Below are 26,544 nucleotides of genomic sequence, written 5' to 3'. Positions count from 1 at the left end.
CGCCTGCTGCCATGTAAAACGTGCTTGCTTCCCTTTCTGCCATATTTGTAAGTTTCCTGAGGCCTCTCCAGCGATGCAGAACTGTGAGTCAATTAAATCTCTTTTCTTTATAAATTAGCCACTCTTAGGTATTTCTTTATAACACTGTGAAAATGGACTAACACAGAGAATTGGTACCAAGGTAGTGGGCAGGGCACTGCTGTAAAGATACCCAACAATGTGGAGGCAAGTTTGGAACTGAATAACAGGCAGAGATTGGAACAGTTTGGAGGGCTCAGAAGAAGACAGGAAGATGTGGGAAAGTTTGGAACTTCCTAGAGACTTGTCAAATGGTTTTGACCAAAATTCTGCTAGTGGTATGGACAAAGAAGTGCAGGCCAAGGTGGTCTCAGATGGAGATGAGGAACTTGTTGGGAACTGGAGTAAAGGTGACTCTTTACTATGCTTTAACAAAGAGACTGGCAGTGTTTTGCCCCTGTCCTAGAGATTTGTGAAGCTTTGAACTTGAGAGAGATGATCTGAAATTGCAACTTAGTTTAAAAGGGAAGTGGAGCATAAAAGTTTGGAAAATTTGCAGCCTTACCACGGAGTAGAAAGGAAAAACCTATTTTCTGGAGAGGGATTCAAGCTAGTCGCAGAAATTTGCTTAAGTAAAAAAGACTCAAATGTTAATCGCCAAGACTATGGGTAAAATGTCTCCAGGGCATGTCAGAGATCTTGGCAGCAGTCCCTCCGTTTGGCAGGGCCAAACGGGTGCATTAATGAAGAGAGCCCCATCACAGGCCTGGAGACCTAGGAGAGAAAAATGGTTTAGTGGAGTGGGCCCAGGGCCCTGCTGCTGTGTGCAGGCTCGGTATCACAGGATCCTTAGGGTGTCGCTTCGCCAGCCAGAAACCTCTGTGGCAAGTGTTGCCTTTGCCCAAGTTTTGCTCAGGCCCACTGGGCTTGTTCTGCCCACTTGGCCCGGCAGGCTGTGCTTGGCTTTCACTACTGGTCCATATCCCACGGCTGCCAAGGGCAAGCCAGGTGCAGTGCAGCAAGGGGTGCATGAGTGAGCGAGCACGGGGTACAGTGTGCACAGCCAGGCATGGTGGCTGTGGCGGGGCAGGCAGGTCCAGGTGCCAATATGGGCGCCGGCTCCTTGCTGTGGCTGGAACAGGTGTACCACAAGTGGCTCCCACTACAAGCACTGTGGAACATGGTGGCACCCAGAAACTTGGAGATGCCAGGAACTGTAGAGCCACAAAGAGGATGTCACAGCCCTGGCTTGGGGAGCTCCTAAGTCCAGGCTCCCTGAACGGCTGCAGCTCTTCTCTCCTCTCTTGTCTCCTCCTCGTCACCCACAACATGGCGAGCAGCAGGGTGTATTTTAGCCCAGTTTGTGTTACAGCTTGTTTGGTCCTGCCAAATATTTGGCAGGTCCCGAGTTCCTGTACTGTGTCCAGGAAGAATGAGCTACATGGACAACTGGAGGGTGAACAAGGTGAAGAGGTGCTTTATTGAGCAAAAGAATAGCTCTCAGGAGACCCGTAGTGGGTAGCTGCTTTCTGCAGGCAGTTCCTCCCAACAAGTGCAGCTCTCAGCAGAGAAGAGACCCAGAGTGGTTACCTCCTCTGCAGGCAGGTCATTTGGTCAAGTGTGCAGCCCTCAGTGGAGAGGAGACCCGAGTGGGTAGATCTTATCTGCAGGCGGGTGGTCCCATCATCTACCAGAGTCTGGCTGAGTTTGCGGTTTTTATGGGCTTCAGAGGGGAGGAAGTGTGTGCTGATTGGCCCATGGGTGGCCATGGGTGGGCCTGGAAAATTCACTGTAAGTTCTCACTCCAGTCAGTGGAACTGGCAGCCTGGACCCTAGGCTTCAGGCTGTCCCTGGCTTGAAGGTGGGATTTCAGCAGGGACCTGTCCCTTTCCTCCCAGGAGCCTTTCTCCCTCCCACTGCCATTCATGGTGCCCAGACTGTTTCAGCTGAGGGACACCTGCAGTACCACGTTGAGTCACCCTCAGCCCTGCCCTTGGCCTCCCTCCCACGTTCATCAGTGCCCAAAGTCCAGAGGGGGCTGAGGTGGCAGGGGGCTGGTGTGTCAGCATCTCCTCAAGTACACACACGCCTGGCCAGGTCATGTCAGTGCCCGGGCTTGGCCACAGCTTTTCTCCAAAATCAGAGTGGGCACTGGGAATGGGGAGAGGCCAAGCAGTAGGAGCAGGCACTTCTGAGCATGCCGGGGGAGAGGGGCATCCTGGGCCCCCGAGAGCATAGGAATGCCCTAGTCCACAGCAGGGTGGCTGAAATTGCACCCAAGAGCATGGGGCTCCCTCCGTACCAACTCGGAAGGGAGAAGGGTCCCTTGCCTGTTCCTGGGTCCCGCTGGCTCTGCAGAGCAAGCAGGTCCGGCTTTGCCTTCCCAACTGCAGCCAGCATCTTTGCAGCAGCTGCTCCAGATGGGCTGCAGCTGCCATCACTGGGACTTGGTGCCCTGTGTCCCAGCTGTTCCAGTACCAGTTGTGGCTAAAAGGGGCCAAGGTACAGTTCAGACCATTGCCTCGGAGGGTGCAAGCCTTGGTGGCTTACACATGGTGTTGGGCCTACCAGTGCACAAAAGTCAAGAGTTGAGGTTTGGAAACCTCTGCCTAGATTTCAGAGGATGTACAGAAACACCTGGATGTCCAGGCAGAAGTCTGCTGCAGGGGCAAAGCTCTCATGGAGAACCTCTGCTAGGGCAGTGCAAAGGAGAAATGTGAGATATAAGCCGCCACACAGAGTCCCCACTGGGGCACTCCCTAGTGGAGCTCTGAGAAGAGGACCATGGTCCTCCAGACCCCAGAATGGTAGATCCACCAACAGCTTTCATCATGCACCTGGGAAACCTGCAGACACTCAACGCCAGCCATGAAAACAGGTGGCGTGGGGGCTGTACCCTGCAAAGCCAGAGGGGTGGAGCTGCCCAAGGCCATGGCAGCCCACCCTTTGGATCAGCGTACCCTGAATAAGAGACATGGAGTCAAAGGAGATCTCACTTGTGAGCTTTATGACTTAATAACTGTCCTTTTGGGTTTCAGACTTTCATGGGGTCTGTAGCCCTTTTGTTTTGGCCAATTTTTCCCATTTGGAATGGGAGCATTTATCCAATGCCTGTACCCCCATTGTATCCTGGAAGTAACTAACTTGCTTTTGATTCTCCAGGTGCCTAGGCAGAAGGGACTTGCCTTGTCTCAGATGAGACTTTGGACTTGGACTTTTGAGTTAATGCTGAAATGAGTTAAGACTTCGGGGGACTGTTTGGAAGGCATGATTGGTTTTGAAATGTGAGGACATGAGATTTAGGAGGGACCAGGGCCAGAATGATATGGTTAGGTTCAAATCTTATCTTGAATTGTAATCCCAAGGTGTTGAGGGAGAGACCTGTTGGGAGGTGATTGAATCACAGGGGTAGATTTTCCCCATGCTGTTCTTGTGATAGTGAATTCTCATAAGATCTGATGGTTTTGTAAGGCAGTTTCCCTGCTCTTGCTCTCTCTCACCTGCCACCACGTAACACAGATCTGCTTCCCCTTCTGCCATGATTGTAAGTTTCTTGAGGACTCCCTAGCCATGTGGAACTGTGAGTCAGTTAAATCTCTTTTCTTTATAAATTACCCAGCCTCAGGTATTTCTTTATAGCAGTGTGAAAATGGACTAATACATATTCATAAAGTGCTTTTAAGATAATTGCTTTGATATACAGCATGAGAACCTCAGGCATTAATGAAAAATGGTCACTTTTAATGTAGAAAATTGCTGATAATTCAGCTTGTAAATAGATACCAACTAGGGTTCCATGAACATACTGACTCAGCTAGTGTTTAATAGCTCCTGTTATTTGTCAGTCACAGTGTTAATTCACTAAATAAGAATATAGTCTTACTCTTAGTGCGGTATTCAAAATTTTTATTGACATGATCTACTTTTAGGATTTCACCGAAGTCCTAAATCAGTGCACTGGTGATGGAGATTCGAATGATGGCTTTATAATTTTTGATAAAATATCATGGTCCCCTAATATTTTACATAATTTTTCTCTTCATTTTTGCCTTTTACTATCTCATGTTCCTTCAGTTCTGGGTTATGGGTGTTGAGGGCAGTTGATGGTATCAAATTTTATTGGGGAAAAGAAATTTAAAATTTAAAAAATAATTTTCTTAATTCTTTTTGGAAAAATAAACACATGTACTTATTCAAGAGGTATAAGAATGTTAATATATTTACCCACTAAGAGCCTTTAACTTGGATTATTTTACTCTCAAGGTTACCATTAAGAATATCGAAAGGGAGCTCATTTGCCCCGCATGCAAGGAGCTGTTTACCCACCCATTGATTCTCCCTTGCCAACATAGTATCTGTCATAAATGCGTAAAAGAACTCCTGCTGACTCTTGATGATTCATTCAACGATGTGGGATCAGACAACTCCAATCAAAGCAGTCCTCGACTTCGGCTCCCCTCCCCTAGTATGGATAAAATTGATCGAATTAACAGACCAGGTATGTGTTAGAACTGTGGGCTGGGATGGTAGTGGGGGTAAGCTTATAGATATATATTCAGTGGTAACTGGAAGGAAAATTATTTTTGTCATCTTGAGAGTTAATTTTTCCAGGTGAATAAATTAAAACTATAGTTATAAAGGGTCCTTCCCCACTGTTAAAATGTCAAAATGAACTCTTGTCTTTTGATACATACTTGAAGTAGATATTGGATATTGAACATGAACTTTGTGTTAAACTCCTATTAACTGTGTTTGTAAGGCTGGGCACAGTGGCTCACACCTGTAATCCCAGCACTTTGGGAGGCCAAGTCGGGTGGATCACCTGAGGTCAGGAGTTCAAGACCAGCCTGACCAACAATGGAGAACCCCGTCTCTACTAAAAATACAAAATGAGCTGGGCGTGGTGGCGTGTGCCTGTAATCCCAGCTACTTGGGAGGTTGAGTCAGGAGAATTGCTTGAACCTGGGAGGCGGAGGTTGCGGTGAGCCGAGATTGCGCCATTGCACTCCATCCTGGGCAACAAGAGTGAAACTCTGTCTCAAAAAAAAAAAAAAACCTATGTTTGTCTTTAGGAAGTATTCTGACTGTGTGATGTACTTGATACATAGAATAATGTACTACTGAAATACTAACTAGGAAAACATTCATATATGGTAATAGGTAAATAAATACTGCAGAGTTAAGGAGTGGGACTACCTAATGGCTAGTCCTAGATAAAAGGGAATAATTTTTTGTCATTTTGTCCCATCTGGCCCCGTTTGAGGGTTTTATTTTCTTTATCTCTCATCTTTTTTTTTTTTTTGAGACAGTCTCTCCCTGTCTCTCAGGCTGAAGTGCAGTGGTCCAGTACTGGCTTACTGCAGCCTCCCTCTCCTGGGCTCAAGTGATCCTCCCACCTCAGCCTCCTGAGTAGCTGGGACTACAAGCGGGTGCCACCACGCCCAGTTAATTTTTGTATATTTTTGTTTCACCATGTTGCCCAGGCTGGTCTCAAACTCCTGGGCTCAAGCAGTCTGCCCACCTTGGCCCCCTAAAGTGCTGGGATTATGGGCATGAGCCACTGCGTCCATCCTCTCTATCCATTTTTGTCTATTTTTAAAAGAAGGATTTTGAACATCATAAATAGTAGTAGAATTCTGTGGTAATGTATAGAAAATGAAATTGACGTACAGCATATGTATCTTTATTACATGGCCAATGTTTAAATTGTTTCTTGTTGGGATAATGTTACTTTTTCTTCTGGACAGACATTGCAGGATTCATGTAGAACAAAATTAATTTGAAATCATTGGAGACACTGAAATTCAGGGCCAAATACTAGTACAGAAGTCAGCTGCAGGGACCAAAGTGAGTGGAAACAACACAGTCTCATGTTAGGCATGTCCTTATGGAGGAGAGTCAGTGGTGGTCCTAAGTATCAGACTTCAGAGTGGCGCTTCCCATTTTGGGCTTTGAGGTTTCAAGTTTAATCTTTTTGTCCACTCTGTCAGTTTCTCCCTCTTAAAGTATAGGAGTAACTTTTTAATCTTGTAAAAAAAAAAGTTTTCAGAAAGAAATCTAAGTTATATTTTAGAGAATGTTATCTTTTGGTCTCTCTGTGATAGGGAGTCTCCTTGGGTGATGCTTATGTGTGCTCCATCAGAGAGTGGAGAAGAGTAGATATGCTGTTTTTAAAACATGGTGTTTTTTTTTTTTAAATGGCAAAATGGCAATCACTAGTTACATGGATGATGTTTTGCACATGTGGAAATTGTATGTATATACAAAAAAACAAGCAGCATCATATCAGGCAAACAAAGCTCAGAGAGTATGAAGTTATAAAGGGTCATGATCATTGTGAAGTCATCACCTTTATGTTTCCTCCCTTGCTACCAATCTGGCGCACTGAGAAGGGAAAGACAGCAGCGCTTGAAATCAGTCCTACTAGATAAAACTTGATATTCTGTTGGTAGATCTTCATTGGCTAATTGGGAACCCCTGCTTGATTGACCAAAGAAAACTTTTTGTATATTAATATTTAGCAGAAACAAATAAAATTTTAGTTATGTACTAGATATTTCTCCTTATAATTAGATTGCACTTATATACATATTTCACAAAATTCTGTAGGCTTTTAATGTTAAGATTTGGCTAGTTTTTTATGTGATTCATATGAAGAACAAGATGAATGATTTTCTGTTTTCAGGAATTTACCTGGCATGGTACTCTGTAGATGCTTAATAAATATTTGTTGAATGGATGTTGAATGAGAAACCTCTGCCACAGGATTTGTACAGAGCGTGCCACAATGGCTTATATTCAGTAATAATGGCATTTGTCTTTTGGAATATGAGCTCCATTACACCATACATTTCACTGTCTAGATCCGAAATAGAATTACTGGGATGTTTCTCCCTCTTAGGAAGAACGCTATGAAGTTAGATTATGTCCTGAGAGGGGAAACTTAGAATGGTGGAGTTTGAAAACTTTTCTCTGTAAAGAACAATTACAGGAGATGAGAAGGGATGACTGCAGAATATGATAGTTATGGATAGAATGAGTATGCTGGATATCTCTAGCAGAGGTTCCAGGTCAATGAGTAGATGGAATAGGAAAGCAGATTTAACTTAGCATGAAAGAAGACACACACACACCCCCCACTAAGGCTGTCCAGAAATGAAATGGGCTAAGTATATCAGACTCCTGCCACTAAAAGTGTTTACATCAGGTGTCAAATTTAGATGCTGCAGGGCCAAACAGGTGCATTAATGAAGAGAGCCTCAGGCATAATAAATACAGGACTCTCCTTCATTTTAGTTTTTTGCTGTGAATATGGAGACAATAAATATTTGATTTTCCCTTTAGCTCAACTACTATAAGAAAGCCAGCAGCCCAAAGTGACAGCAGCCAACTGATTTTAGGACTCCCTGTTGGAGAAGTAGGGTGTGGTTTGGGACTGTGGAGACTGAAACGTATGCCTTGTTAAAGGGGGCAGTAACCACTTGGCACTATCAGGGTTGAAGATGCCAGATTGTCAGATTCATTGGTTTTTCACAAAAACTTGATAGTGGTTTCCATGTGAAATCTGTTTTTTAAATATTTTCAATTCAGATCATTTAAAAATACCACACCAGCTCAATAGGGCAGGACAGCCAAAACATATCTTTGGCTGTGACCCATGCAGCATTTGGGCCATCAGTATCTGCAGACTTTGTTTAAAACAATGGGTGGGCGGCCACTGTCTGCAATAATGCTGAGGATATTTCTGCTATGGGTGGTAGGTTGGGCCAGTTGTTATCACATGCCATATCTCCAGCACTGAAGTTCTATGCCTTATTAAATACCAGTGGCATTCATTCATTCAACAAATATTTGAGCACCTGCTGGTTACCAGATATGGCTAAATGGTTAAGAACAATGAGCAAGATAGACCCACCTTCCACCTTCTTTTTTTTTTTTTTTTTTTTTTTAAAGACACACACCCCTTAGCATTATGAAAAGCTTTATAACAGATGTAATTACTAGAGCATAGTCCTTTATCAAGAACACATACAGAGCAAGTTAACAAAGAGAGAGCACCCAAAGGGTGAGAGTGCTGCAAGTATGGAAATCATTCCTGGAGGTTTTAATGCAAATTTTAGGATTGTCCTTTACCAGTTTTAAACTAGTAGAAGTCATTGCAGTGCAAATGTGATGTTACTTGCCATCTATTTATTGGGCATTTCCATATAATTCTTTTTTTGATAGATTCATGAGTAATATTCCTTTTTTTCGGACAACTTTCTTTTTAAGTTTTTATCCTTTAGACATTTATTTGAGACAGGGTCTCACTCTGTTTGTTACCTGGGCTGGAGTGCAATGGCTTGATCATAGCTCACTGTAACCTCTAACTCTGAGGCTCAAGTGATCCTCCTGCCTCAGCCTCCTAAGTGCCGGAGACTAGAGGTGCGTGCTACTCACTCACACCCTGCTAATTAAAAAATTTTTTTTTGTGGAGGTGAAGGTTTCACTTTGTTGCCTAGGCTGGTTTCAGACTACTGGCTTCAAGCAGTCTTTGTGCCTTGGCCTTCCAAAGTGCTGGGATTACAGGCGTTAGTCACTGCACCCAGTCTGGTTTTGCCACTGGTCTAATAAAGGGATTAATTAAACCTGGATTGTCCAGTATGGTAGCCACTAGCCACATGTGGCTATTGAGTGGTTGAAATGTGGCTAGTCTGAATTGAGATATGCTGTGAGTTAAAATACACAGAATAAAAAAAGACTGTGAAATGATCTTTAATAATTGTTATATTGTTTATATTTTGAAATCATAGTATTTTGGATATAGTGGGTTAAATAACATTATTAAAATTAATTTCAATTTTTTTTAATATGGCTACTGGAAAATTTAAACTTACGTATATTGTAGTTTTGGCTCATATATTTCTTTTGGATTATTTTGCATTAGATTTTTGACAGTTTTTTTTAAAGGGTACCTTGAAAGGAGAGTAAGATTTGTGTGCATAACACAATAGCATATTAAATTATATACAAATAAAAGCCATATTGCTGTATACTTTTGATCATAAAGTATACAGTAAGCTTTCCCCCCATTTTGTATTTTCTGGTTGTCTAAACTGAATATGTTCAGTTTTAGTTTTTTTTTTTTTTTTTTTTTGACAGTTATTAGGTCAGTAAAAAGTCAAACAAAAGATGTTTGATTTCACTTTGTTTTTGCAACATTTACTGTAAGTATGATTGTTTAAAAATACAAATCTATATAGGGCAAAGTGTTGTCTCTTAAGTGCTGTACCCACAATGATTATAATAAGATTGCTTGATGTATGTTTTATACTACTGGCTTCATAAATACTATGTGTACCAGGAAAAACACATTTTTACTGTTAATTCAATAATTGTATTATTTTCAGGACACAGTTACCGCTTTCTCTTTTGTTAACAAGTTGTGAATCTTCTCTTTGAAATTAAATTCTAAATCCAGCTTTCTGTTCATTGTTCACAGCATCACAACGGAGATCTGTGGGGTGGAGAGGTAGAAAATGTTTTATTGCTTTTGTGGCCGCAGGCAATATAGTGTTAGATTTAAATTAAATAATCTTATGTAAGGTTCTTAAACATCAGTGGTCAAGTCTTCAAAATTGTGTAGAGAGTGAACAAATTGGGCTGAAACGACTTAAAGGTCAACAGGACTAAATTTCCAAGCAAGTTCTGATGTTTTTAAAAGAAAACACTGATTATTGGTGCTTGCATTTTGTCAATATACATGACAAGATATTTTTGAAGAAAATTATTTATACCGCTTTTGTTTTTTCGTATATGATATCTTAAAAAAATCCTTTACATTTACTTAGTGAACAAAGCTTGATATTGCTACATTTAAAAGGTTAAATAAGCTAATGCTTTCTTATGTATTGAAAAATTTGATTAAAGGTATTGATTATTTTTCTGTTTAGTGATATCTTTGCTCGTTTTATACATATAGAGTCTTTTCTTTGTTGATGTTTTAAAGTACTTGGCATCAGAGTTTTAGGATTGAGGTCTTAACCACTTGTGGGTAAATGTACACTCCTTTTTTAGACTTTCTGAAATATTTGATTCTATGTAAAAGATGGGGCAACCTATCTTATTAAAATTTATTTTTACTCCAGTTGACCTTTAAAAATAACATTGACTGCTTTTTAATGGAATGCTGGTGATACCACCGTCTATTTCATGGGAGAATACTTAACACCTGAAATTTATCCCCTTTCTGTCTTTCTCTCTTTCTTCTGCATTTCTTAATTTAAAAATCTTATAGCCACGATTAGAAGCCGTGTATAATTCTTTTTCTTACAGGCTTTTGAGAATATAAATTTTAAGTGTTGAAATTTAGTAATTAGAAGGAGAGATAGGAGCAGTTTGCTTTAAAAAAGCTACTACCCATTTTTGATTCAGAGAGTAGTTGAGAGAAATAAATTTTACAGGGTGAAGAATGCTGATATAATACCCAAAAGGTGAATGTAACTCATAGGCATCAAATAGTCAGATTGTACCAAAAGAAGCATTAAGGTGGCAGCATAAGATATCAGGCCACTGCCAAACACCAAAAGCCCAACAGTAGTGTCCACCACTGGGAGAGGCAGTTCATGAACTGTCCAGGGATAGAGATGGGGAAGTCGCAGCCAGAATATGGGAGAGGATGCAACCGGCAGAAGTTTGGAACCTGTTAGTTATGAACTGACTCTCTTCTCTTTGTTTTGAAATACTTTATTTTCTCTTTGATATTTAAATGGTTAAATGAATGACTGAAAGCTGACTTTTTTAGGGGATTTGCTATAAACCAATTTGAAAATTTTTAGAGTCTTTATTTTAAAATTTTGCTGACTTTTTAATCTACCTTCAAAGGAAAGATTTGTGGGAAAAAGAATAGATTCTGTAAGGTGCTAGTATTCACATAATTTGCAAATATCATTGTCCCCACAGATTCAGTTTGATATATAAAATTGCATTTCTTGGTCTACATTACTTCCTTACCTTTTCAAGCCATCGTTACTTTTCTTTCTTTATTTTATTTTTAAAATTTTTTTATTTCCGTAGTTTATTGGGGGTACAGGTGGTGTTTGGTTACATGAGTAAGTTCTTCAGTGGTGATTTGCGAGGTGTTAGTGCACCCATCACCCGAGCAGTATCCACTGCACCCTATTTGTAATCTTTTGTCCCTCACCACCTTCCCACCCTTTCTGCCTGAGTCCCCAGAGTCCATTGTGTTATTGTTATGCCTTTGCATCCTCATAGCTTAGCTCCCACTTATGAGTGAGATCATATGATGTTTGGTTTTCCATTCCTGAGTTACTTCACGAAGAATAATAGTCTCCAATCTCATCGAGGTCACTGTGAATGCCATTAATTCATTCCATTTTGTGGCTGAGTAGTATTCCGTCGTGTATATATACCACAGTTTCTTTATCCACTCAATTCATAGGCATTTGGGTTTTTTCCACGTTTTTGCAACTGCTAATTGTGCTGCCATAAACATATGTGTGCAAGCATCTTTTTTTGTATAATGACTTCTTTTCCTCTGGGTAGATACCCACTAGTGGGGTTGCTGGATCAAATGGTAGTTCCACTTTTAGTATTTTTTTTTTTTGAGATAGAGTTTTGCTGTTGTCGCTCTGGCTGGAGTGCAATGGCGTGATCTCAGCTCACTGCAACCTCCGCCCACCAGGTTCAAGCAATTCTCCTGCCTCAGCCACCTAAGTAGATGGGATTACAAGTGAGCACCACCACACCTGGTTAATTTTTCTATTTTTACTAGAGACGGGGTTTCACCGTGTCAGTCAGGCTGGTCTCGAACTCCTGACCTCAGGTGATCCACCCACCCCAGCCTCCCAAAATGTTGGGATTACAGGTGTGAGCCACCATGCCTGGCCTCTACTTTTAGTTCTTTAAGGAATCTCCACACTCTTTTCTGTAGTGGTTGTACTAGTTTACGTTCCCACCAGCAGTGTAGAAGTGTTTCTTGTTGACTGCATCCACGCCAACATCTACTGTTTTTTTTTTTTTTATGGCCATTCTTGCAGGAGTAAGGTGGTATCACATTGTGGTTTTGATTTGCATCTCCTTGATCATATAGTGATATTGAGCATTTTGAAATATGTTTGTTCACCACTTGTATATCTTCTTTTGAGAATTGTCTATTCATGTCCTTAGCCCACTTTTTGATGGGATTGTTTTTTCTCGTTGATTTGTTTGAGTTCATTGTCGATTCTGGATATTAGTCCTTTGTCAGATGTATAGATTTTGAAGATTTTTTCCCACTCTGTGGGTTGTCTGTTTACTCTGCTGACTATTCCTTTTGCCATGGAAAAGCTCTTTAGTTTAATTAAGTCCCAGCAATTTATCTTTGTTTTTATTGCATTTGCTTTTGGCTTCTTGGTCATGAACTCCTTGCCTAAGCCAAAGTCCAGAATGGTTTTTTTCAGTGTTATCTTCTAGAATTTTTATAGTTTCAGGTGTTAGGTTTAAGTCTTTAATCCATCTTGAGTTGATTTTTGTATAAGGTGAGAGATGAGGATCCAGTTTCATTCTCCTACATGTGGCTAGCCAATTATCCCAGCACCATTTGTTGAAAAGGATGTCCTTTACCCACTTTTATGTTTTTGTTTGCTTTGTTGAAGATCAGTTGGCTGTAAGTATTCTGGGTTCTCTATTCTGTTCCATTGGTCTATGTGCCTATTTTTATACCAGTACCATACTGTTTCAGTGACTATGGCCTTACAGTATAGTTTGAAATTAGGTAATGTGATGCCTTCAGATTTGTTCTTTTTGCTTATTAGTCTTGCTTTGGCTATGCGGGCTCTTTTTTGGTTCCATATGAATTTTAGAATTTTTTTTTTAAATCTGTGATGAATGATGGTGGTATTTTGATGGGGATTGCATGGAATTTGTAGATTGCTCATGGCGGTATGTTCATTTTCACAATATTGATTTTAGCTATCCATGATCATGGGATGTGTTTCCATTTTTTTGTGTCTTCTGTGATTTCTTTCAGCAGTGTTTTGTAGTTTTCCTTGTAGAGGTCCTTCACTTCCTTGGTTGAGTATATTCCTAAGTTTTTTGGTTTTTGGGGTTTTTTTGCAGCTATTGTAAAAGTGGTTGAGTTATTGATTTGATTCTCAGCTTGGTCGCTGTTGGTGTACAGAAGAACTACTGATTTGTGTACATTAATATTGTATCCTGAAACTTTGCTGAATTTTTTTAATCCATTTTAGGAGCTTTCTGGAGGAGTCTTTAGGGTTTTCGAGGTAAACAATCATATCATCAGCAAACAGTGATAGTTTGACTTCCTTTTTACCGATTTGTTTGCCCTTTATGTCTGATTGCTCTGGCTAGGACTTCCAGTACTATGTTGAAGAAGGGTGGTGAGAGTGGGCATCCTTGTCTTGTTCTAGTTATCAGAGGAAATGCTTTCAACTCTTCCCCATTCAGTATTATGTTGGCTGTGGGTTTGTCATAGATGGGTTTTATTATATTGAGGTATGTTCTTTGTATGCTGATTTTGCTGAGAGTTTTAATCATAAAGGGATGCTAGATTTTGTCGAACGCCTTTTTAGCATCTATTGAGATGATCATGTGATTTTTGTTTTTAATTCTGTTTATGTGGTGTATCACATTTATTGACTTGCATATGTTAAACCATCCCTGCATCCCTGGTATGAAACCCACTTGATCATGGTGGATTATCTTTTTGATATGTTGTTGGATCTAGTTAGCTAGTATTTTGTTAAGGATTTTAGCTTCTGTGTTCATCAGGAATATTGGTCTGTAGTTTATTTTTATTTTTATTTTTGAGACGGAGTTTTGCTCTGTTGCCCAGGCTGGAGTGCAGTGGTGCGATCTCGGCTCACTGCAACCTGTGCCTCCCTGGTTCAAGCGATTCTCCTGTCTCAGCCTCCTGAGTAGCTGAGATTACAGGTTCACACCACCACACCTGGCTAATTATTTTTTTAAACAGTGTTTTGCTCTTGTTGCCCAGGCTGAAGTGCAACAGCACGATCTTGGCTCACCGCAACCTCTGCCTCCCAGGTTCAAGTGATTCTCCTGCCTCAGCCTCCTGAGTAGCTGGGATTGCAAGCATGCGCCACCACGCCTGGCTAATTTTTTTTCGTATTTTTAGTAGAGACGAGGTTTCTTCCATGTTGGTCAGGCTGGTGTCCAACTCCTGACCTCAGGTGATCTGCCTGCCTCAGTCTTCCAAAGTGCTGGGATAACAATTGTGAGCCACCACACCCAGCCTGGTCTGTAGTTTTCTTTTGTTATGTCCTTTCCTGGTTTTGGTACTAGGGTGATACTGGCTTCATAGAATGAGTTAGGGAGGGTTCGTCTTTCTCTATCTCATGGAATAGTGTCAATATGATTAGTACCAATTGTTCTTTGAATGTCTGGTCGAATTCTGATGTGAATCCATCTGGTCCTGGACTTTTTTTGTTGATAATTTTTAAATTACCATTTCAATCTTGGTGCTTGTTACTAGTCTGTTCAGGGTATCTAATTCTTCCTGATTTAAGCTAAGAAGGTTGTATCTTTCCAATAATTTATCTGTCTCTTCTAGGTTTTCTGGTTTATGCACGTAAAGGTAGTCATAGCAGCCTTGAATGATCTTTTGTATTTCTGTGGTGTCAGTTGTAATATCTCCTGATTCATTTCTTATTGAGCTTATTTGGATTTTCTGTCTTCTTTTCTTAGTTAATTTTGCTAATGGTGTATCAATTTTATTTATCTTCGAAGAATCAGCTTTTTGATTTCTCTTTTATGGGTTTTTTTTTCTTCATTTGTTTCCATTTCATTTAGTTCTGCTCTGATCTTGCTTATTTCCTTTCTTCTGCTAGGTTTGGGTTTGGTTTGTTCTTGTTTTTCTGGTTTCTAGAGGGGTGTCCTTAGATTGTCTCTTGGTGCTCTTTCAGACTTTTTGATGTAGGCGTTTAGGGCTGTGAACTTTCCTCTTAGCACTGCCTTTGCTGTGTTCCAGAGGTTTTGATAGGTTGTATCACTATTGTCATGCAGCTTGAAGGATTTTTAAATTTCATCTTGATTTCATTTTTTTTTTTTTGACCCTGTGCTCATTCAGGAGCAGGTTATTTAATTTCCATGTATTTGCATGGTTTTGAAGGTTCCTTGTGGAGTTGATTTCCAGTTTTATTCCACTGTGGTCTGAGAGAGTGCTTGATATAATTTCAATATTTTTAAATTTATTGAGGCTCATTTTGTGGCCTCTCATACGGTCTATCTTGGAGAAAGTTCCATGTGCTGTTGAATAGAATGTATATTCTGTGGTTGTTGGATGGAATGTTGTGCATGTAACTGTTAGGTCCATTTGTTCCAAGGAATAGTTTAAATCCATTGTTTCTGGCCAGGTATGGTGGCCCAGCACTTTGGGAGGCCAAGGTGGGAGGATCACCTGAGGTCAGGAGTTCAAGACCAGACTGGACAACATGGTGAAACCCTGTCTCTGCTAAAAGTACAAAAATTAGCCGGGCCTGGTGGCACCCGCCTGTAATCCCAGCTACTCGGGAGGCTGAGGCAGGAGAATCTCTTGAACCCACGAGGTGGAGATTGCAGTGAGCTGAGATCATGCCACTGCACTCCAGCCTGGGTGACAGAGCATGACTCCATCTCAAAGAAAAAAAAATTCATTGTTTGTTTGTTGGCTTTCTGTCTTGATGACCTGTGTAGGGCTGTCAGTGGTGTATTGACACCTCCCACTATTACTGTGTTGCTGTCTATCTCATTTCTTAGGTCTGTTAGTAATTGTTTTATAAATTTGGGAGCCCCTGTGTTAGGTATATATATGTTTAGGATTATGATATTTTCCTGTTGGACAAGGCCTTTTATCATTATATAATGTCCTTCTTTGTCTTTTTAAACTGGTTTGCTTTAAAGTTTTTTTTGTCTGGTATAAGAATACCTACTCCTGCTGGCTTTTGGTGTCCATTCACATGGAAATGTCTTTCTCCACCCCTTTACCTTAAGTTTTTGTGAATCCTTATGTGTTAGGTGAGTCTCTTGAAGGCAGCAGATGGTTGGTTGGTGAATTCTTACTTATTCTGCAATTCTTTGTCTTTTTTTAAGTGGAGCATTTAAGCCATTTATATTCAGTTGGTATTGAGATATGAGGTACCATTTCATTCATTGTGCTATTTTTTGCCTGTATACCTTATTTATTTATTTATTTATTTTTAAATCTTATTTTTGTTTTATAGGTCCTGTGTGTTTTATGCTTTAAAGAGGTTCTGTTTTGATGTGTTTCCAGGATTTGTTTCAAGATTTAGAGCTCCTTTTAGCAGTTCTTTTAGAGGAGGCTTGATAGTGGTGACTTCTGTCAGCATTTGTTTGTCTGAAAAAGACTCTTATCTTTCCTTCATAAATGAAGCTTAGTTTCGCTGCATATAAAATTCTTGGCTGATAATTTTTTTTAGGAGGCTGAAGATAGGGCCCCAATCCCTTCTAGCCTGTAGGGTTTCTGCTGAGAAATCTGCTGTTAATCTGATAGGTTTTCCCTAGGTTACCTGGTACTTTTGTGTCACGGCTCTTAAGATTCTTTCCTTCGTCTTAACTGGTAACCTGACGACAGTGTTCCTAGGCAGTGATCTTTTTGCGATGAATTTCCCAGGTGTTCTTTGTGCTTTTTGTATTTGGATATCTAGGTTTCTAGCATAGCTGGGGAAGTTTTCCTTGATTATTCCCCCAAATATGTTTTCCAAACTTTTAGATTTCTCTTCTTCCTCAGGAACACTGATTATTCTTAGGGTGGGTCATTTAACGTAATCCTAGGCTTCTTGGAGGCTTTGTTCATATTTTCTTATTCTTTCTTCTTTGTTTTTGTTGGACTTGGTTAGTTCGAAGACTTTGTCTTCGAGGTCTGAATTTGTTTCTTCTACTTGTTCAATTCTGTTGCTAAGACTTTGCAGAGCATTTTGCATTTCTATTAGTGTGTCCAGTGTTTCCTGAAGTTTTCATTGTTTTTTATTTATGCTATCTATTTCCTTGAACATTTCTTCCTTCACTTCTTGTATCGTTTTTTGGATTGCCTTACATTGGGCTTTGCCTTTTTCTGGTGTCGCCTCAATTAGCTTAGTAATCTCCTGGATTCTTTTTCAGGTAAATCAAGGATTTCTTCTTGTTTGGGTCCCTTGCTGGTGAGCTAGTGTGATTTTTGCTGGTGTTAACCTTGTTTCGTCATATTACCAGAGGTGGTTTCCTAGTTCCTTCTCATTTCGGTAGGCTCTGTCGGAGGAAATGTTAGGGCTCAAGGTTGCTATTCAGTTCCTTTTGTCCCATGGATTGTTTTTGATGTAGTACTCTTTCCCATTTCCTATGGATGTGTCTTCCTGGGAGCCGAGTTGTAGTGATTGTTCTCTCTTCTGGATCTATCCACCCAGCAAGTATACTAGGCTCTGGGCTGGTATTGGGTGTTGTCTGCCCAGAGTCCTGTGATGTGAACCATCTTTGGGTCTTTCAGCCATGGATACCACCAGCACCTGTTCTGATGGAGGTGGCAGGCAGTGAAATGGACTCTTTGAGGCTATTTAGCTTTGGTGGTTTAATGCACTATTTTTGTGCTGGTTGGCCTCCTGCCAGGAGGTGGCACTTTCTAGAGAGCATCAACTGTGGTGGTATGGGGAGGAACAGGCAGTGGGCAGGGCCCTAGAACTCCCAAGATTATATGCCCTTTGTCTTCAGTTACCAGGGTAGGTAGGGAAAGACCACTGGGTGGGGGCAGGGCTAGGCGTGTCTGAGCTCAGACTCTCCTTGAGCAGCTCTTGCTGCAGCTGCTACAGGGATTGGGGGATGAGGTTTCCAGGTCAATGGAGTTATGTTCCTAGGAGGATGATGGCCACCTCTGCTGTGTCATGCAGGTTGTCAGCAAAGTGAGGGAAAGCCGGCAGTCACAGGCCTCACCCAGCTCCCACGCAGTCCGAAGGGCTAGTCCCACTTCCACTGTGCCCCCAACAACAGTACCAAGTTTGTTTCCAAGCAGTGGGTGAGCAGGGCTGAGAACTTGCCCCAGTCTACCCGCCTCCCAGCTGCAAAAGCAAGTATGGCTTTCCTTCTCCCGCCTGTGGAGTCTGCACACCAGATTTACACCTTCCCCCAAGTTCTGGCCAGGAGGCTTCTCCATCAGTTCAAATTGTTACAAACTTCAGCTGGAGGTTTCCTTCTCCCTGTGGCCTTTTCCCAGAGCCTCTGGCCGTTCTCTGGAAGGACCCTTGTGAGGTCAGGCAAAAATGACTTGATGGGGGCCCAGTGAGCTTCCAGGGGTTTTCCCACTGCTTCCTCTACCCTTGTATTTCACTTAGCTCTCTAAATTGACTCAGCTCCAGTTTAGGTCAAAATCTCCTGTTTTCCAGGCCTTCAGTTTCCCCAGTGAAGGTGTGTTCGGGGGCAGACAATCTCCCTTTTCCATTTCCACAGTTTGGGCCCTTGAAGTATTTAGGGTGTCTTCCAGGTCCTGTAGGAGCAATCTGCTTCCTTCAGGGGGTCTGTGGGTCCTCTCAGCTTTCCTAACTTATTTCTGTAGTCGTTCTGGAGCAAAATTTCACAATGCTAGCCTCCACATGCTGCTCTGTCAGAGCTGTAATCTAGTCCTTCCTCTAGTTATAGTCCTTCAATCTAGTTTGCGATGATCCCTCTATTTTTCTTTTTCATTGTCTAATGCAATTGAGCAATACTATGCAATAGAACTTTCTACTATAATGGAAATGTGCAACCCTGTGTCATATCATATGGTAGCCATTAGCTACATGTGTCTCTTGAGAATTTGAAATATGGCTATGGTAACCAAATAAGTGAATATTAAATTTTATTTAATTTTAATTAAATTTTAAAAGTCACATGTGGCTAATGGCTACTGTGTCAGATGACACAGCCATGGAAATTAGAAAGTTGACTCTTCCATTTTGTTCTTAATTCCATTGCCTTGATTTTTTCATTAAGGATATTACTTCCCAGAATATCCTAAGATTCTCGTTTTATTTATTGCTCTGAACATCTACTGTTTGTTTTTATGAAAGCAATGAAAGAAGTATAAGACAGATGAAATAAAAGTTCTTTAGCATTTGTAAGAAATATTTAAGAGCATTCGGCCGGGCGCGGTGGCCCAAGCCTGTAATCCCAGCACTTTGGGAGGCCGATGCTGGTGGATCACGAGGTCAGGAGATCGAGACCCTCCTGGCTAACATGGTGAAACCCCATCTCTACTAAAAAATACAAAAAATTAGCCGGGCGTGGTGGCGGGCACCTGTAGTCCCAGCTACTCGGGAGGCTGGGGCAGGAGAATGGCGTGAACCTGGGAGGCAGAGCTTGCAGTGAGCCGAGATCGTGCCACTGCAGTCCAGCCTGGGCAACAGAGCAAGACTCCGTCTCAAAAAAAAAGAGCTTTCAAGATCTGTTTAGAAAGATAGCCAAGATATCTATTTGAATGAGTTGTGAAAAATTACGTGTCTTAATTTAATATCTGATTTAAGAAGTTTAGTGTTTCACACCTTTTTTTTTTTTTTTTTACTGTAAAAACACATTAGCAGAGGTATACAGAAAAGGGATGAAACTTTTTTTTTTTTTTTTTCCAAATTTCTGAGGACCCAATTCTGGGTGTCACCAGCATACATGTTAAAGCTTGATTTTGTTGTCATTATTTACTTTTCATTATCCCATTACTTTAATTGGTCATAATCTTCATAAAACCAAAAATAACTCATTTTTTAACATTTTTGAGATTAGTTTTCTATTTATCTAAATTTTTATCACCTATTTCATGTGTGGAAACCTGCAATTATATATGAATTTCCATTTGTTTAAACTTGACCACTGCACCATACCATTTCCAGAATTGTTTGGCTTGTTTTCTTTCCTAAATGAAATTTTCATTGGCATGTGATTTAAAAGTAGCTTTGCTGCTTATTTCATGATATGCCTGCTGTGGTGTGAAAGAGTTTGGATTGTATTGCATGTTTTTAGAATTATTACCTGAATATATTTTAGGATTTTCAAATTTTTGGGGGCAGCTTTTTTGTATGCATTAATGTTTAAAAATGTAAAGGTTAAAATATCTTTAAATGAAGATATTAAAAATATTCTGCATGTTTGTTGTATAAGTAGATTTTGGGGCCCAATGCCATATAGCATGCTATTAACATCACTTCCAATAAGTAATATTACGGTCTGATTGCTAAATTTTATCTGAACTGATATCATGTCAGACATCTTTGAAGATATTCTTTTGAGTGATGACAGTTATATGCAAAGGGTATATTGATGTAGCTGTTTAAAGACCTTTTGTAATATGGTATACCAAATTCACCCATTCATTTTTGGTATTGGATACATGGTAGTATGAAAGAAGGTGTAGGTTAAGAAGTTTGTGTTTATGTTAAGGGAGTTATTTTTTGGGCAACTAAGACTACATACTCTTAAGAACAGATTTACGGCCGGGCGCAGTGGCTCACACCTGTAATCCCAGCACTTTGGGAGGCCGAGGCAGGTGGATCACGAGGTCAGGAGTTCAAGACCAGCCTGGCCAAGATGGCGAAACCCCATCTCTACTAAAAAAATAAAAATTAGCTAGGCGTGGTGGTGGGTGCCTGTAATCCCAGCTACTCGGCAGGCTGAGGCAGAGAATTGCTTCAACCCGGGAGGCGGAGGTTGCAGTGAGCCGAGATCACATTCCAGCCTGGGTGACAGAGTGAGACTCCGTCTTAAAAAAAAAAAAAGAACAGATTTACAAATGGGGGAATGTGGTATGCATGCACCTGTGGTAAATGGACAGCCCTGGATTCCTGTGAACCAGTGGGTAAGGACTGTCATGCACTGGTTTCTTGATTTATTAAAATTGGGATAATACTGAACAAAAATGTCATGTTTAAGGTCATTCATTGTTTTATATATGTTGTAAAATTATTTATAGTGTTTTTGGGGTAACTTTTGGCTTCCTGAATTAAGTAATCTTAATGATTCTTTGTTTCAGGTCATAAGAAGATATTAAATGGTTGGTCCCTCTTAAAAATCACTAAATTATAGGTCTATGAATGAATTTTTCACTCTTCTGTAGATGGCACTCAGTTAACTAATGATCTTCCCTACTGAATTTTTCCACTTAAAACAATACTACGTGAGAAACCTTCTATTGTAGTGTTGTTAAAAATTTTGTGGTCACATCACATATTCTTTTGAAAATCTGATAAAAGCTGTGGGTTTTTACCAGTAAATATGCATATGTATGTAGATGGAATATTTTGTGCACAGTTTCAAACAGTTCATGGATCTGCCTGGGCCTCTTCATGGGCTTTGTGCTAGGGACCCCTGCTCTTTTATGTATCGATTCATTTCCTGTCAGTCAGCAAAGACTGTTCTTTTAAATGCCTTTGTATATGGTGTATAAAAGTAACTATAAATGCGAATTATAGAATTTTAAAAAATCTTAACCCCATGTAGTATTGTATTATGTGTTTTATCTTTATATCTATGTTTGATTTAATACGGGTTTTATGTGGGTTTACTATAGAATATTTTCCTTTTTGATTTGATAACTATTTGATTTGATAACTTGGGCTTGTCTTTTGTATACTAAGGAAAAATTTTTAAAAACATTTTCACAATACAAATTTCACATGGAGCCACTTCGGACACTGTTTTTGTGATACATTTGTAGATATGTCTCTAAGACATGACTCCTCTTTTCTTCATTCTAATCATTTTCCTACAGCTGTAACTAAACAAAGACTTAATAATTACACAGGCTGGAAGCGCAATTCATTGACCCCGAGGACAACTATTTTCCCTTGCCCTGGCTGTGAGCATGATGTGGATCTTGGAGAACGAGGAATCAATGGTCTGTTTCGAAACTTCACTTTGGAAACTATTGTGGAAAGATATCGTCAGGCAGCTAGGGCAGCCACAGCCATTATGTGTGACCTTTGTAAACCACCACCTCAAGAATCCACAAAAAGCTGCATGGACTGTAGTGCAAGTTACTGCAATGAATGCTTCAAAATTCATCATCCTTGGGGTACTATAAAAGCTCAACATGAGTATGTTGGTCCAACTACTAACTTTAGACCCAAGGTAAGTGAAGTTTTTATTAAGTTAGAATGTTATTTTAACTTAATGTTATGAAGCTTTTATGTACTTAATATTATGAAATAAATTATTAAGTCTAGAACTTGACAGAAAGGAAATAACTTTAAAAGCAGGTATAAGAACTTAAGGCCTAGTTGGCTGGAGTTACTTACTATGGGGCTAAACATCCCCACCAAAGGAGGGCAATATTGTGGTTTATTCTATTATAATCCAGTGTGATATAGTACAATAAATGCATGTTTGTAATGATAACTCTGATTACAGAAAGGTTATCTCATATATACTCTTTAAGATTGAAATGGTTAAAGTTAAAAAGCTTTTTTGTGCTTTAGTGTCATAAATCCATAATTGCTTAAAAGGTTTGACTGCGAAACATATTTTTGTTTTAGTTAGCTAAAATTGTACAATGAATAAAAGTAATTACAGCCTAATATTTTGTAGCTTGTGATATAATGGTTACATGTTATCTGAAGTAGAATTTGCATTTCTTAAACATTCTGAGTAATTTCTTTAATATTGCTCAAAAGAAGTTTATGTATTGTTTGCCCTGCTGTGTGCCTGGAAAGAAACTGATATTTTGATATCTTCACTTCTTTCTGATGTATATAGATTTTAAAAACCAATGGTTGAGTTTTTCGAAGTTCTTACTCCTTATAACTTAGTTACTTCTGTATGAAAATCTACTTGCATTCTTAAGTGTAAAACCTTTAATTTGTAATAAAAAATGGGGGAAAAAATCTCAAAAGTCTTTTTGAAACTATGAGCTATTTCTTATATTAAACAGTGAAGGATTGGTAGATTAAAGCAAAAACAAGCTATGCTATCACATTTTGAATGACCTTTCTCAAACTGTGTCAGTCTGGCAGTAGATTCATCAGATAGCTTTTAATCCTGTATTATGTCCCTCATTTTAAATGCTCAAGGCCATCAATTTTTAAAAATTTGTGACTTCAACCTGATATTTTAATATTTCTTTTAAATGATTAAATTGATTTCTACCATGAAATAACCTTTGATTAAATGAATTTTATTAGGCTTGGGTCTTTGTGAATTAAAGATTTAAGGAAATTTTGAGCATAGCCTTACAGTTTCTATAAAAGATTGATAAGACCAAAGAAACACGGATAGGTTATACTGAGAAACATTTCATTTTTTCAAGTAGTTAGTGCTACTCAATATAGTAAAATTCTAAAACGGTGTCCAAAATGGTGTCCCTTATTGCTATGGAATATTTGCCTATAACGTTGAGTTCTTTTGATCATTTCTTGCAGATGGACAAACTTTGTATTTTATTTTAAATGTAATGGCTTTGGGGATGTAGAAACTTGGACATGCTGAAAAAGTTGAAACCTTTTCCAATTGTTTTTCTCCTGAACCTATATATTGGTATTAGGACTTTCTATATTGTACTTTTTGTTTGTTCCTTTTAAATGTCTATAGGTTACAAAATTAGCTGGGCATGGTGGCACATGCCTGTGATCCCAGCTTCTTGGGAAGCTGAGGCAGGAAAATTGCTTGAACCCAGGAGGTGGAGGTTGCAGTGAGCGGAGGTTGCAGTGAGCCAAGATCGCACCATTGCACTCTAGGCTGGGCAACAGAGCGAGACTCCGTCTCATAAATAAATAAATAAATAAATAAATAAATAAATAAATAAATAAATGTCTATAAGTTATCAGACAAGTTACAATTGCTTAAAATCTAATCTATTGGAATCTTTAACAACTTTTGATTTTATTAACTTACTAACTTAAAGGAATCTCCTCTTTCTTTCAAATGAAAACAGTTATTTTACATAAAATTTTATGTTATTTGATAGCTTTTAATCCTCTATGATAATAGAGGTAAATAAAGTAAATCAAAAGGTAGACAATCAAATCAGAAAAACAGTTCCAAATTTGGTCAGTGCATTTGTAATTAATTTGTAAAAGGAAACACATCTAGAAGCTTATAAAGTTTTCTGAGACTCTTTTAGCAACAGATTTCTGTTACTGAGGCCATGAGTCTCATAAATTATTATGGTACTTCATTAAAAATATTGACTTTGATCATTAAGAATTGCCTTATCAGTGTGGTCAGATGGCCTTTCTAACTTGGTTAAGTGTTCATTCCATTTGAATCTGATAGGAATGAAACTCTAACTTAACAAGTTTGGGAGAAATAACATCTACATATTATGACAAGATCGGGCATGTTCAGAGGGGTATGGCCGTAGACAACATCTACATATTAATCATTTGAACCCTCAGTTGAAAAATAGTAATTCCGATATAGAGAATTTTCATGTGATGTATCAACCATTTTTCTTTTTACATTCGTATTCACTTAAATGGCTTTATTTAGTGATTTTATAAAGCAAATCTTTGTATTTTGGTAATTGGTCAGATTACTTGAAACCTAGATCCTTAATCACACTTTTATTCTTTACTCAATAGATTTTAATGTGCCCAGAACATGAAACAGAGAGAATAAACATGTACTGTGAATTATGTAGGAGGCCAGTTTGCCATCTATGTAAGTTGGGTGGTAATCATGCCAACCACCGTGTAACCACTATGAGCAGTGCCTACAAAACCTTAAAGGTAGGACTTATTTTTGGAACAGAATTTTGATTCTTTGTAACTTTACTTTATGCCTTTAACTTTTCATTTATAAAATTATGGTGTGTTATATGGTCTCTTTTGTACTAAAATGAGTTAAAGTGTTACTTAGTGATCTACTAATATTAGGTTGTTAGTATTTCTGATCAACAATTATTTGTGGTACTGATAAGGCCCAGCATATATTGACACCTATGTTGTATTAGCTCTGAATTCTGAGGGAAGAGAGAAGGATGAAGGACACTTCATCATGATACCCAAATGAGCCCAATGTCTATGATAATGGATGTATACGTAGGATTGACATACTTTAAAGGATTGTGGCTGTTTTAAGACACTTGATTCTTATTTCTTGACTGTAGAATTAGTATTTTGTTCATTCTGGTGGCACGCTTACCATTTAAAACTGAATTACTTCCGTGGCTCACACCTGTAATCCCAGCTCTTTGGGAGGCCGAGGCGGGAGGATCACGAGGTCAGGAGATCGAGACCATCCTGGCTAACACGGTGAAACCCCATCTCTACTAAAAATACAAAAAAAAATTAGCTGGGCATGATGGCGGGCGCCTGTAGTCTCCCAGCTACTCAAGAGGCTGAGGCAGGAGAATGCCGTGAACCCAGGAGGCGGAGCTTGCAGTGAGCTGAGATGGCGCCACTGCACTCCAGCCTGGGCGACAGAGCGAGACTCTGTCTCAAAAAAAAAAAAACAAGCCTGAATTACTTCCTTTGTGTTAGCTTTATTGATGATGTTTAAAACTTTCAAATTTCGTAATCAACAGCAAAGCAGGCAGCGGTACACTACTTTTTGTTTTGTTCTTTTTCCCTTTAAACAATATTTTTAAAAGAAATCATCTATGTACCTACTACCCATTTTGTTTCTTTGCTCTCTTTAACAATATGTGTATGTATTTTTTGCCTCTGTCTAATTGCATATATGCAAACTGTTTTGTGTTTTGCATTTTATATTTATGTTGTGCTCTATCTTCTCTGCACATACGGAATACAAGTATAATTGTATAATTATTCTTGCCTACTAATTCTCTCATCTGTTTCACTACTAGGTCAGTTTTGATTTTTTTTTTTAATTAGAGTTTATATTTCTCTGCTACCTTGCATGCCTGGTAATTTTTGATTGGCTGCCAGTTATTGGATAGTTTTGCATTCCTACAAATGCTATTTTCTTTGAGTATGTGATTAAGTTACTTGGAAATGTTTGGGTCTTTTGTGAGGCAGGACAGAACAGCATTTAATTCTAAGGGCTGATTTTATCTGACTATTGAAGTAAAAGCCTTTGAGTACTCTTTCCAATGCCCCGTGAATTTTGAGATTTTTTTTTTTTTCTTTTTTTTTGTCTGGCTGGTGGGGAACAAGCACTCTTCCCAGCCTTGTGTAAGCTCCTGGGATTGTTTCCTTGAACCTGTAGGGTGATTCTTTGCCTGGGCTTGGACAGTTCCCTCACACACAAGATGAGGACTGCTGAATATGTAAGGGAGACTGTTTGTGTCTCTGGAGTTCTTTCTCTTTACAACAGTCTCTTCTTAGGTACATGCCTTACAGCCTATGGTACATGCCTTACAACCTAGGGCCTCCTTGGACTCAGCTGCATCTCCTCAGGGTTCTTGGTTTGCTCTCAGGAGACTCTGATATACAATAGTGTTTGAGAACCACTGATCCAGAGGAAAGCTTCTGAGCAGTTTTGAAGTCCCTGAGAAATTAGCCTCTGATTAGTTCCTAAAGAACTGGGGTCCTGATTTATCTATAGGAGTTAGAGGTGGCCTTGTCTTTTTACATTTTAATCTTGAGTGCTTATTTTCAGTGTGTGGTACATATACTTTTTGGA

At 39.5% G+C, this 26,544-nt stretch overlaps 1 protein-coding gene across 5 annotated transcripts in view; it reads left to right on the top strand.

The window, feature by feature from the left end:
• TRIM36 (tripartite motif containing 36) overlaps positions 1-26,544 on the top strand; it is a 56,248-nt gene that overhangs the window by 13,550 nt on the left and 16,154 nt on the right. For 3 of the 5 annotated variants that reach the window (XM_054555827.2, XM_054555828.2, XM_054555829.2), the window contains exons 2-4: positions 4,282-4,516; positions 21,734-22,092; positions 24,540-24,686. In XM_054555827.2, coding sequence (XP_054411802.1) covers positions 4,282-4,516; positions 21,734-22,092; positions 24,540-24,686 — 741 coding nt within the window. The remainder of the gene's footprint in view (positions 1-4,281; positions 4,517-21,733; positions 22,093-24,539; positions 24,687-26,544) is intronic. The other 2 variants (XM_024247636.3, XM_024247637.3) reach the window with 1 other exon arrangement.

Source organism: Pongo abelii, chromosome 4 (assembly GCF_028885655.2).
Source record: "Pongo abelii isolate AG06213 chromosome 4, NHGRI_mPonAbe1-v2.0_pri, whole genome shotgun sequence".
NCBI lineage: Eukaryota > Metazoa > Chordata > Mammalia > Primates > Hominidae > Pongo > Pongo abelii.
The sequence above is the reverse complement of the archived record's forward strand: the minus strand, read 5'-3'. Positions and strand labels throughout refer to the sequence as shown.